The 12,441-nt window shown below is 37.8% G+C and overlaps 1 protein-coding gene across 3 annotated transcripts in view; it reads left to right on the top strand.

Moving 5' to 3' along the window:
• The first annotated feature begins 4,724 nt into the window (after positions 1-4,724).
• The window catches only part of LOC136853005 (proline dehydrogenase 1, mitochondrial-like), a 110,227-nt gene continuing 102,510 nt past the window's right edge, over positions 4,725-12,441 (top strand). The window contains exon 1 of one of the 3 annotated variants that reach the window (XM_067128133.1): positions 4,725-5,110. In XM_067128133.1, the coding sequence (XP_066984234.1) occupies positions 4,787-5,110 (324 nt within the window). In that variant the 5' untranslated portion in view covers positions 4,725-4,786. Of the gene's footprint in view, positions 5,111-5,355; positions 5,493-12,441 lie in introns of those variants that run through there. The other 2 variants (XM_067128134.1, XM_067128135.1) reach the window with 2 other exon arrangements.

Genomic DNA, 12,441 nt, shown 5'->3' on the forward strand with positions numbered 1-12,441 from the left:
TGTTTTTATACTCAAAACAATCCTGCTTGATACCATAAAAAAGTTCAAAAGTTCTCCTTTTAATATGCTCTTGTGAAAATGCTTTATTTTCACATGAAACCTATCACTTACAGTTTAAGCCGATTTATGGTCATGAAATGAGACTGATGCTCCAGTGTTTGTTTATACATGTTCCTTTTTGGTGTCAGTGGTTGCAAGCGAACTAATGGTTCTAGCTTTGGGAGAGCTTCCTGCATCATTAAATTATTATTTCCAATTTCTTTTCCATCCTTTTTTATTCATTATGGCATTCTCTACATCCTTTGTTATCCATTATGGCATTCTCTACACCATATAGACTGTCAGCAGTCAGCAGTTTTCAGTCACTCCTAATGGACAACTTCTGTCCTCTGCTAAATTTTCACTCCAGGAGTACCCTGTGGCAGTACAGTAAAGGTCATCCCCAGTTGAAAATTCATTAACTGTGAACATACTAAACATCGAAATAATTTACCCAATATAGCTTTGTCAATACCTATAAGATAAAGTTAACCAACTCTCCTTAGTTGGTGATAGAAAAACAGGAGAGTTTTTCCAGGCACACAGGGACACAAAGAATACCCCTGTTCCCCTTAATATATGACTCAGGAACTAATGAAATAACCTTCCCAGGGGCAATTTAAGAGTAAGTGTGTGAAGGTATTCACACAAAACTTAGTAAAAGGCTGTAATTGGAGTGGGTAGATGGGGCCCAAGAATATGTCAACAGGAAGTCCATGGTCAGAGAAACTTAATTTAAAAAGAATTTAGTAGGTCTGAGAATAAAAAGTGACGTTTATGGTGTTATGATCACTGGAAAAGAGGAATTGACTAGAACTTTATTACTAATGAATTTTGTACGAAGATTATACAAAACAATAGCGTTCAGATTTTTTTTAGGTTCTTTGTACCATTTTACTGAAATAAGAGGCAGTATTAATAATAAAAATGATGATCATCCTGTCACTACAGCAACTAACAACTTCCTTTTTGAAGTTTGCCTCCACTCAAACTATGTAATAGGCTTGGATGTGAATTGGTACATTACAGAAATAAACAGTTCATTACTGAACTGGTTAGTGGAGAATATTAAATTGCTGGTCCAGATGTGCAACTTTGGACATTAATTTTCAGTTTGTAATGTAATGAGGTAAATGGGTGCTGGCTTTCCTGTGATTATAACATATATGTATGTAGCTTTTGAAGCTTAACCATGGCTTCTCTTGATGTTATTCTACCCCAGAGGGGTTTAGTGCTGTCAGTGCGCCTCATGTGGTGCACTGTAGGCATTACTTAAGGTTCTTTGTGGCTTACCTTTGGCCCCTAGCTGCAACCCCTTTCGTTCCTTTTACGGTTCCTCCTTTCATATTCTCTTTCTTCCATCCTACTTTCCACCCTCTCCTAACAATTAACTCGGTGCAAGTGCGAGGTTTTCCTCCTGTTACACCTTTCAAACCTTTTACTTTCAATTTCCGTTTCAGCGCTGAACGACCTCATGTGTTCCAGTGCTTGGCCTTTGGCCTAAATTCTACATTCAATTCAATTTGATGTTGTTCTAGATGTTAATGTACTCAAGTGAGGGCAAAAGTTACCCCACGATGTTAAGATGAGGTGGTTTATAGCTCATCAGGCTCGACCCCATGCTGACAGACTGGTACATTTAGTCACTGGAAATCTTGGCCAGGGTTTTCTTCATCTCCAAATGTTTCAGTAACTAATATTGTGTAGTCTTAGCATGAGCTGTAGTAGAAATAGCAAATTGGTAGAAGTATTTTGTAAAGGATAACAATTAATTTAGGTATGGTGATGGTAACTAAGACTTAGTACTCAGTTTTAATCAATTCCCAACACTGCAGTAACAGTACTACTTCCCCGTGGGGTGATAGTGCCGTCAGTGCACCTCATGCGGTGCACTGTAGGCATTACTTGAGGTTCTTTGCAGCGTCCCTTTGTTCCCTAGCTGCAACCCCTTTCGTTCATTTTACTGTACCTCCTTTCATATTCTCTTTCTTCCATCTTACCATCCACCCTCTCCTAACAATTGACTCATAGTGCAACTGCTTTGAGGTTTTCCTCCTGTTACACCTTTCATACCTTCTTACTGTCAATTTCCGTTTCAACGCTGAATGACCTCTGTTTGGCCTTTGGCCTAAAATCTGTATTCAATTCAATTCAGTAGGCATTACGTAAGGGTCTTTGCAGTGTCCCTTCGGCCCCTAGCTGCAACTGAATCATTCCTTTTACTGTACCTCTGTTCATATTCTCTTTCTTCCATCTTACCATCCACCTCTCCCAACAATTGACTCATAGCAACCTTTGAGGTTTTCCTCCTGTTACAACACCTTCTTACTGTCAATTTCCGTTTCAACGTTGAATGGCCTTAGTTGCCCCAGTGCTTGGCATGCATGCCTAAAATCTATAAATCAATCAATCAATTCAATTCAGTTCAACACTGTAGTAATGGTACTTGAAATAGGATCAATGTATTGTACTTTTAGGTAAGTACATCGATGTGTTTCTGTAAATACAGTAGTTTTAGTGGTAGTTAACTCCGTTGAGTTTTGGCTCGTAGTGTATTTATTTAGCTAATCTAGTACCTTCTTCATGAGCTGTTTGTTGTTGGTACAGCAGTACAGTAACAGAACTTCTCCATTCCGAGAAAGTCACCCCTTTTCCTTTGTGTATATTTTATGGGTAGTTTTGCCACGAAGCAAAACGTACAGGGAAATTTCTTGCAGTGAGCTTGGATATTTGTTATTTGTTTCGTCTGTCTATGTGTGCAGTGCAAGTTTTACCCATTAGTGTAAGGTGAGTAAATATTATATATATATATATATATATATATATATATATATATATATATATATATATATATATATATATATATATATATATATATATACACACACAAACACACGTGTATTTATGTAAGTATGTACAGTATGTATATATATATATATATATATATATATATATATATATATATATATATATATATATATATATATATATATATATATATATATATATATATATATATATATATATATATATATATACACATATACATACATACATACACGTGCGTTTGTGTGTAATACGGAATACAGTATATGACCTCTATGAAAGTGAATTGTAAAACTATACAATATATATACACACTGTATATATATATATATTATCAGTATAATCAAAACAGCAAAGTTAACTGAGAGAGTTTTAAAATGTTTTGAAACGTTCCAGTTAAAACGATTCGTCATCCAAAACAGTTTTGGGCAATCACCGAAAGGACCCATTAAATAAACCACCAATTCGACGCCCTGCAAGAGATTATTATAGCTGGTTTATCTTGAGAGAACGAGGTTACCACCTGAATGAGGGAATTGCCCTGTTTCTAAGAAGGAGCGTTTCCTCTTTTTTATTTTTCCCCCGTCCATTAAGAATTCCTTATTAACTTAAACATTTCAAAAAGTTGTACTGTGTTGGTGACTTTGCTGTTTTTAGTTAGGCCTAAGAGGTGAATCGAGCCGTTTCCCCTAAAGCTCTCGTTGTGTATATAGTTTTAAATAGATTTGCTTACATACATCTATGTGAATTATTACTATTATTATTATTATTATTATTGTACAAAATCTTTTCAGCTTTTTATTACTCTATTTCAGTGCTATCATCTGCTGAAACTAAGCCGATTTTCATAATAGCAGATATTAGTATGGAAGAAGAGATTATTATTATTATTATTATTATTATTATTATTATTAATGATTTTATACAGTTTTCACTTTATTACTCTCTTCTGTGCTAACATCTGCTAAAAGTAGGGCGATGTTCGAGGTAACAGATATTAGCATTGAAGAAAAATGATTGATTATTAATATTATTATTGTTATTCACATGGGAAGTTGAATGTGGCAAGTGAAAACCTTAGACTTTTCCGTACCTATGTTCAAAATATCCCTTTAATTGATCTACACGTAACGTCGCCGTAGGTGATGTTGTGTTCATTGTATATACTGATACAGTACTATGGCAGACTACGGCTTCATCGTATTACATTAATAATGTGGATTTTTTTATGCGCACATCGTCGCAGTGACCTCGAAAGTGAGTGTTATCACCTGACCACATCTTCGGCCGTGTCACAGCGGGTCACGAAAGGTGTATGTGTATGTATGTAGACTGCAGTAGCGTACGTGTTGCAGAGAGCGTGAGAGAGCGATGGTCTTCATTCGTCTGTTTTTTATTTATCGTAATTCCCCAGTTTTGGAAAGTCATTGGTAGTCTGTTAATAAATGACGCCGGTGAGATATTGAGGAAATTATATCATCATTGAGCAGTTACTTACGTGATTAGCTCTTGAAAATTCTGAGCAGTGTGAACGAGGTGCTTGATGAAACCATTTCCCCCCCCCTGCTTCCCCACACCCTACCCTGCTGTTTCCCATCACCCCTCCCCATCCCCCGTCTTTCCCGTGTACGTCACAGGGGGATCAATATCTCGCTGTTCTTCCTTCGGACCTGTCGGTGTTAACGCACTTTGCCTCCAAAGCCCCTCTGGCATAAGGCGTACTTCCCCTTGGCCGGATGTGTTTCGAAACTGTCTAGCCGAGTAGCCAAACCCTCCCCCAAATCAGTGTCACGCCTCTGCGGCAGCCAATGGGGAAGCGGAATGGCCGTGACGTCACCGAATCGTCACATGGATATACCTTTCATAAGAGAGAGACGGTGGTTGGCGCCGACCCGGGTCCCAGCGTGCCGTTAGTAAAGTAATGGCTCCCGTGTTAGTAGCATCGTTGCCTCGTTCTCTCGCTTCCTGTGTTCGCTATGGCCCCAAGCATACCAAGATATGCTGGAGCCTGAGTTCGTCCGTCGGACCTCGACGGCACAAGTCGACGCCGGCTACGGCGGCGTCCCTGGTCGAGGAGAACGGCCGAATCGCCACTTCTCACGACGAGGAGAAGAAAGACTCCCTCGACCTGACCTTCTGTGATTACGAAGCGGCCTTTAAGAGCAAGACGACATGGGAGGTGCTGAGGGCGATGCTGGTCTTCCAAATGTGTGGCATAAGGCCTCTAGTGGAGAACAATGACAAGGTGCGTGGTGGTGGTGATGGTCGTCGTCGTCCTCCTCGAAGTCCCACCTGCCGAGGGAGGAGGAAGAGGGAGGGCGTTGTCGTCCTCCTTTCCTCCCCCTCCTCTTCTTCTTGCTGTTCTCGTCAACGCCATCGAGTCCTGTCAGTCACTCACTCCTCCGGTTCCCTAAGCGAGGCCAACTTCCACTAGACCGACATGTCACATTACTGTCTTGTCTCTCTGTCTCTCTCTCCCTCACTCCTCTCTTCTTCTTCCTCAAGATTAAGGAGAAGGAGGAAGAGGACAAGGAAAAAGGAGGAGACCGAACGGGATCCCCCCCAACCTGATCTGACCTGACCTGACCTCCAACCAACCCCTTATCAGGCCAGGCAAAACAAATCTAGTAAGATGGGAGTCTTATTATAAAGTTCTCGATTTTTTAATTTATTAAATATATAATTATAATACGCATTTATTATTTAAAGAGAATGATGATCTGCAAAAGCGAATATGGAGGATTGATTTCTTTACGTTCGTAGTGATCGAGTGTAAAGGAGTTAGAGCCTAGTTCGGTCTACTTGTTTCTTTACTGTTTTACCCGAAGGAAGTGAGTCAAGTTTCAGTGTACATTCGTGAGTGTGTGTGGTTGTTACGAGTCTCGTAATTATGAAGGTAAACAAATCAATCCACGAAATGCTTTGATCAGTAATCTATAAAAAAAAAGTTATTTTTGGTTTACGGTTAAATTAATGGTAATTTTAAAAGAAACATTGAGCCGGTATATTAGGCTAATCAAGATTGTTGTTGTTTTGAATAGTAAGGTAAGTTTTAGTATCTAATCTCCCATTAATTCATAAATTAGATTTTTATTTGACTTTCGGGTTATATTGGTTTGGACGTCTGCGTGAGGAATCATCCTCAAAAGGTGGAGAGCAGTCATGATATAGAGACGATCACAAGATTATTGCAGGCCATTAGGGAGCTTTCTCCGTCGTCTTAGGCTTACGCCTCTCTCTCTTTCTCTCCTACAGTCTCCACCAATTTCAGCCCTTACCACGACCCTTCCCCTTCCCCCCACCCCCCTTCTTAGAACCCTTGTATCTATCACCAGAGCAGCTGATAGAAAAAAAAAAATTTCCCGGCCTCAGCAGACGACATAATGTGACATTGAGGGGAGCAGAAGTTTGCTTCGCTTGTGGACGCCGCACTCAATAGATGGCGCTGTTCAGCAGTTTTTTTTCTTTTCCCCGATGCAGTAGATGGCGCTGATCAGCTGCCCTCCCCGTAGACTCATCCACAATGTTTGTTCTCTTTTTCCCTTCCCTTGTTTCAGTCGATGGCGTTGGCTTACAGCATTTTTTTTTCTTTAAACTCCGTGTCAGAACCCACCTCACTTAAATCGTCCCCGTACACTGTCGAGATGAATAAGATTCCATTCAGTGAACAAATAATTACTACTTGGCATCATTTCTTAATAGTACTATAAGGCAACTCACTGTTCGTCAACGTTATTGTATGGTGATACAATCAGCTGGTCATTTCGTTTGTGTATAGCACTCACTTGTATCAGCATTTCCCTTGTTCAGAATTAAAGCTCACGGAATATTCCCCTTGCCTTATTATACAGTGAAATGCATAATAATTCAGTTGGTCAATTCCCAGTGTGGCTGCTTCGGGTATAATTTTGAGTTCCGGGGAATCAACAATGGTTTTATATATGTATTTCATAAATTCAGGCCAGGAGTTGGAGTTTTTCTGGTCACCTTTAAAAGATGAAAATTTAACTTTAGAATAAACGTCAGTAAGAGATATATACTTTTGTCATCAGCACTTCAGTAATATGTAAGGTATTTTGTCATTAGCACTTGAGTAATACGTAAGATTGGCATCTTCTTATTCATCTCGACCTACCCAGCCTTCATTCCTGATTTTGTTTTTCATGTATAATGTATTATCTTCTTCCACCAAACAGGTCTCTTTGGATAAGTTACAGAACCAGAGGGTTTAGCAATGTAGGCCCTACGTTCTTAATAATTGTTTAGAGATATTAGGGACCGTAATTATATATATACAGTATATATATATATATATATATATATATATATATATATATATATATATGTATATATATATGTACATATATATATATATATATGTATAAATATATATATATATATATATATATATATATATATATATATATATATATATATATATGTATTGGCCACTAAACAAGGATAGATATAAATTGTAATACAGAAAAAGTATTTTGTACTTAAAGATATCCATATGCATACATAAATACATAGTTTGCGCTCGTACGACCTTCCTAGGTTGATAGGCTTTATACAGTAAAAAAAAATTATTAAACGTATGTCATTCAAACACCTTAGCTGAAAAGATAAACTATTTCTCGGTATCTGAAGCAATTGCGTTAGTTTGAAAAGATATTTAAGTGATTAAATTATTAGGCAAATGTTTATATCAAAGTGCTTTTTGTAGCTTTTTGTAAATATTCAACGCTGAATAGACTCGTTCGGAAAAAAACATTTCTACATATTGATATGGTAATCAATTGAGATTTGGAGGAATTTTGTGTGACTAGTGAATACGGAAATTGGGAGGTTCTAAAGTAAAAGATCATATGCGTGCTATCAGACAAGCATGCAAGGTAATAGGGATTATGGAAAGTGAATCTCTCTCTCTCTCTCTCTCGACTTTTGCTGTAGGGAAAAAGTGTTGAGTTTTAAACTGAGGGTATTGTGATGTTTAGAATATATGTATACATATATATAACATTGTATTACAGTGTGCATGCGCGCATGCATACATCACTGATCAATTGTGACGGGCGATCACAATTCCTTGAGATATGCAGCAGAATTTTAACGTTGCTGTAAATCAGGTTGTATCCGATTAACTTGATTCTTCTCTCTCTCTCTCTCTCTCTCTCTCTCTCTCTCTCTCTCTCTCTCTCTCTCTCTCTCTCTTTCTCCGTTCCTAACCAGAGCCATTGGGGTCTTTTAAACTCAGGTTCGACACTCGAACACGTGTCCTCGACAACAGACCCGAGAACGAAGCCAATCCTGTTCGTTTTGCTTGCTTGGAGAATGCTTTCAGTAACGCCTAAAACAAGACTCGTGGTCGAAAATGAACTGGTTTGGTTGAGAAGTGTCTTGAACATGCTTTCGTTTAAATTTTTTGTCAGAACACCAATTGCGTGTGTATTTAGTTATTATTATTATTATTATTATTATTATTATTATTATTATTATTATTTATTATTATTATGATGTGGGATTCCGGGTTGCATCCTGCCTCCCGAGGAGTCCATCACTTTTCTCACCATGTGCGCTGTTTCTAATAGCACTCTCTTCTGCATGAGTCCTGGAGCTATTTCGGCACCTAGTTTTTCCATTATTATTATTATTATATTGGTTTTAAGAGATCTACAATTGCTTTGGGAAATGCAATCTTTGAAGAAACTTCAGAGTTATCGTAAAAGCCAATACAATAGAGATTTGAACAGGAAACTTGCTTTGAATATTACAAGTTTCTGGAAGCATTCCAAATATCGGTTTTTAAAGAGAATTGAATCGAAAACTTCTCAAGAAGGTACAGTCATTCGGTAACTTAAAGAATAAATTTTCGTTCTCATGAAGTTTCTAAGGTTTTGAAAGTGAAACGCTGACACTTTCAATTTCCTGTATAGAATTATTAAAAGCTGACGAATGAAATATCTTAAAATTTAGTTTTGTCGTTTCAGATAGATTTTTTTAACAACATTAGCTTGAAGAAGCATGTTAATTTTGCCCTAATTATTCCAGTTGGCGGTATCTGTAACACCCCGTAGCGGTGCACTGTAGGCATTACGTAAGGTTCTTTGCAGCCTGCCTACGGCACCTAACTGCGTCCCCTTTCGTTCCTTTTACTGTACCTCCTTTCATATTCTCTTTCTTCCATCTTAGTTTCCACCCTCTCCTAACAGTTGGTTCATTGTGCAACTGCGAGGTTTTCCTCCTGTTACACCTTTAAAACCTTTTACTGTCAATTTTCGTTTCAGCGCTGAATGACCTCGTATGTCCCAGAGCTTGGCCTTTGGCCTAAATTCTACATTCAGTTCGGTTCAGATATCTGTAACAAGTTATTTCCAACTAAGTTCAAAGCCCACTCGTACCCGCCAAATTAAGAAAACGTTAGTTCCCGCCAAATTCATTCACACGATTTACCCGCGAAAAAAATGAGAAGCTCCTCCCCGCCAATATATGAAATACTTTGCCTTCCCTCGAAATGCAGACCGTTCACGTCCACCCATTTGGCGATTGGGTGTTTCCTATTCATGTCGAGATCGCTCGCTGTATTTTCTGGAGCTCATTGAGGAGAAGAGGAGAAGGAAGTGATCGTGTCTTCTCTTCTGCTTCTTCTTCTTCTTCTTCTTCCTCCTCCCTTCCGTGATGGGCTTTTAGGTCAAGTGGAAGGCTCGATAGATTTCGCAAATAACGGGTCCTCCCTTTGTTGTCAGTGCGTCTCTTTGCTCTTGCGTTTGTCATGCTGGGAGAGGACGTTGCCTTTTAGCTTTCTGTAAAAGAAAACCCTTGTGCCGGCTTTGTCTGTCCGTCCGCAATTTTCTGTCCTCCCTCAGATCTTAATAACTACTGAGGCTAGAGGACTGAAAACTGGTATGTTGATCATTCACCTTCCAACCATCAAACATAGCAAATTGCAGCCCTCTAGCCTCAAGTATTTATTTTTATATAAGGTTAAAGTTAGGCTTAATCGTGCTTCTGGCAACGCTATAGGATAGACCACCACCAGGCCATGGTTAAAGTTTCATGGGCCGCGGCTCATACAGCATCATACCGAGACCACCGAAAGATATATGTATTTTCGGTGGCCGTGATTATACGCTGTAGCGGCTGTATAGAAAACTCGATTGCGCCGATGAAACTTCGGCGCAATTTTTACTTGTTTTTCATGTCACTGGTAAGCTTGACGAGGTGGTCAGAGGTCTCAAGTTTTCTGACCGGGTGAAAGTCTCCATTGACCTCAAATGACCCAGACGGCAATAGTGGTTTATAGATTGCTGAGACGATATAGAAGGAAAACTCCGTGACCTTACCTACCCGCTTAAAATTCTCTTTTGACCTTACATTAACCAGATGGGACTTGTGGGTTTAAATGTCTCAGACGATGGAGAAGGGAAACTGCTGTATAAGTATGTGTCATAATATCTGATGGACATATTTATATAAGACATATAGGTAGGAATAAGTTCATAAATGATTTTATGACATTCAATCAAAATATGTATCGACAAAAACTGCTGAAACATCGATGGATAAAACAATTATGAGAAGCTTTACCGTAATATTTATAGATGGATAAAAAAAAGTCATAATGAACTATTTAGTACCTATGGATAAATGTTTATATTTCGTAGACGTTAAAGGAATTTTAAATAAATTCAGCATAAATACGAGTAACAAGGTGGAAGAACAATTAGTACATACAAGTAACTTATACTCTTAATTGCAACGAACCAGTTACAGAGACTTTATTTTTATCTTATTATTATTATTATTATTATTATTATTATTATTATTATTATTATTATTATTATTATTCAGAAGATGAACCTTGATCATATGGAACAAGCCCACTACAGGGGCCACTGGCTTGAAATTCAAGCTTCCAGAGAATATGGTGTTCATTTCAAAGAAGCAACAGAAGGTAACTGGAAATACAGAAAGAAGAGATCACATATAAAAAAAAAATAGATAAAAATGTAGGTAAATGATTAAAATACGAGAATTGTATTAGGTAGACATACAAAGTAGTAAGTAGAAGAACAAGTCAGGCCTAGAACAAGAAACAAGTAACAAATAAATGGTTTTAAGAAGTGCACAATATCCTTTTGGAATGAAGACCCTCAAACTAAACTGGTTTTCGTTTCCAGTTTTTGGCTTTGTTTGTTGTGTTTGTTTGTTGCGTTTGTGAAGGACAGTCCTTAAAAGTTTGTAAGGTAAATTCTTGTAGGAGTGAATTTATAATGTTCGTTTTGTCGGTGAAGTAAGAGTTTTTGATATTAGTTATGGTTAGAGATTTAATTTCATTTTAAGGTGAGATATAGTTATGATTGTAGTAGTTAATATTAATTATTATTAAAGGGATTTTTTTATTTTGAGGTGAGATATAGTTATTCAGTTTATTCGCAATAGATATTAGTTATTAGTTATTGCCATTAAAGTGTATTTTATTTTGAGACTAGCTAACCAACCCGGCGCTGCCCGGGAAAACACTGTATGACAACCGATAAACTCGCCCCCTCTCTCCAATTAATGTGTTCGTTAATTACTCTTGAACTTTTTTGTGGTAAAAATAATCTAAAACCCTTGTTGAAATATAGTGAAAAATGCAGAGACAAGTAAATAATAAAATAAAACAAGAAATGTAAAATAAAAGTGATTCGGTAAAAAAAAAAATGCAACTAGACTCCAGACCAGTGGAGCAGGAACAACATTTCAAGAAATCGGTCACATAAGGGTGACCGTATCCTATTATCATGTCTGCATCGGTCTCGTATATCCAAGGATGAACACCGCCAAGGATAGTGGGTGAAATCCTAATTGACCCTCAAGGATAAGACAAAGCTCTGTAAGACCTTGGGGAAGACGATATCCCGCAATAAAAAGATAATAAGAGTCTTCCGGGTGGGAATCAGTTTGAATTTAAATGTCTCTTACTTTCCAAGCGCTTCCTGCGGTTACTAGGCGTCGTTTGTTGAATTTGAATGTTTCTTTAGTTGATTTTCCGTTCCCGTCGGCCTCCACGAGCGTCTGGATACTGCATGGCATTCATTTTTCGTTCAGACTGGAGTCACGAGGCCTTAACAGCTGTCGGGTTCTTCGCCAGACAGAATTTGCAGTTTCCCATGGTTGGGGCGAGTTGCCAGATGTTGCTATACTGATTTTGAGTTGCCAGATGTTTCGTTTATGTAGACGTTTTGATTTGGTTGTTGGGTAACTTTGTTTGTTTGTTTTTTTTTTTTTTGTCATTCGTAAATACTTTGCTTAAGTGATTTTGGTGTTATGTCATTGTTCAAAGTTCACTTTATCTCCTCTGTAACTGTTAATGTTTTTAATTTGATTTTAATTTAGTTTTGAAGTGAGTTTTTTCAGTGGCTTTAATTTTGTGGATTCATTATCTTCCCGTTTTGGCTTATTACAGGGTTTCATCTGTGGCCTATCCCCATTTTTTTGTCTTGCTGTTTCCATATTTACCAATTATAACTAAGATGTCAAAGTGTATTTTCGAATATTAGGTTCAGTTTAAGTTGTGTCAAGCACTAAAAC

This window comes from Macrobrachium rosenbergii, chromosome 26 (genome assembly GCF_040412425.1).
Source record: "Macrobrachium rosenbergii isolate ZJJX-2024 chromosome 26, ASM4041242v1, whole genome shotgun sequence".
Classification (NCBI taxonomy): domain Eukaryota; kingdom Metazoa; phylum Arthropoda; class Malacostraca; order Decapoda; family Palaemonidae; genus Macrobrachium; species Macrobrachium rosenbergii.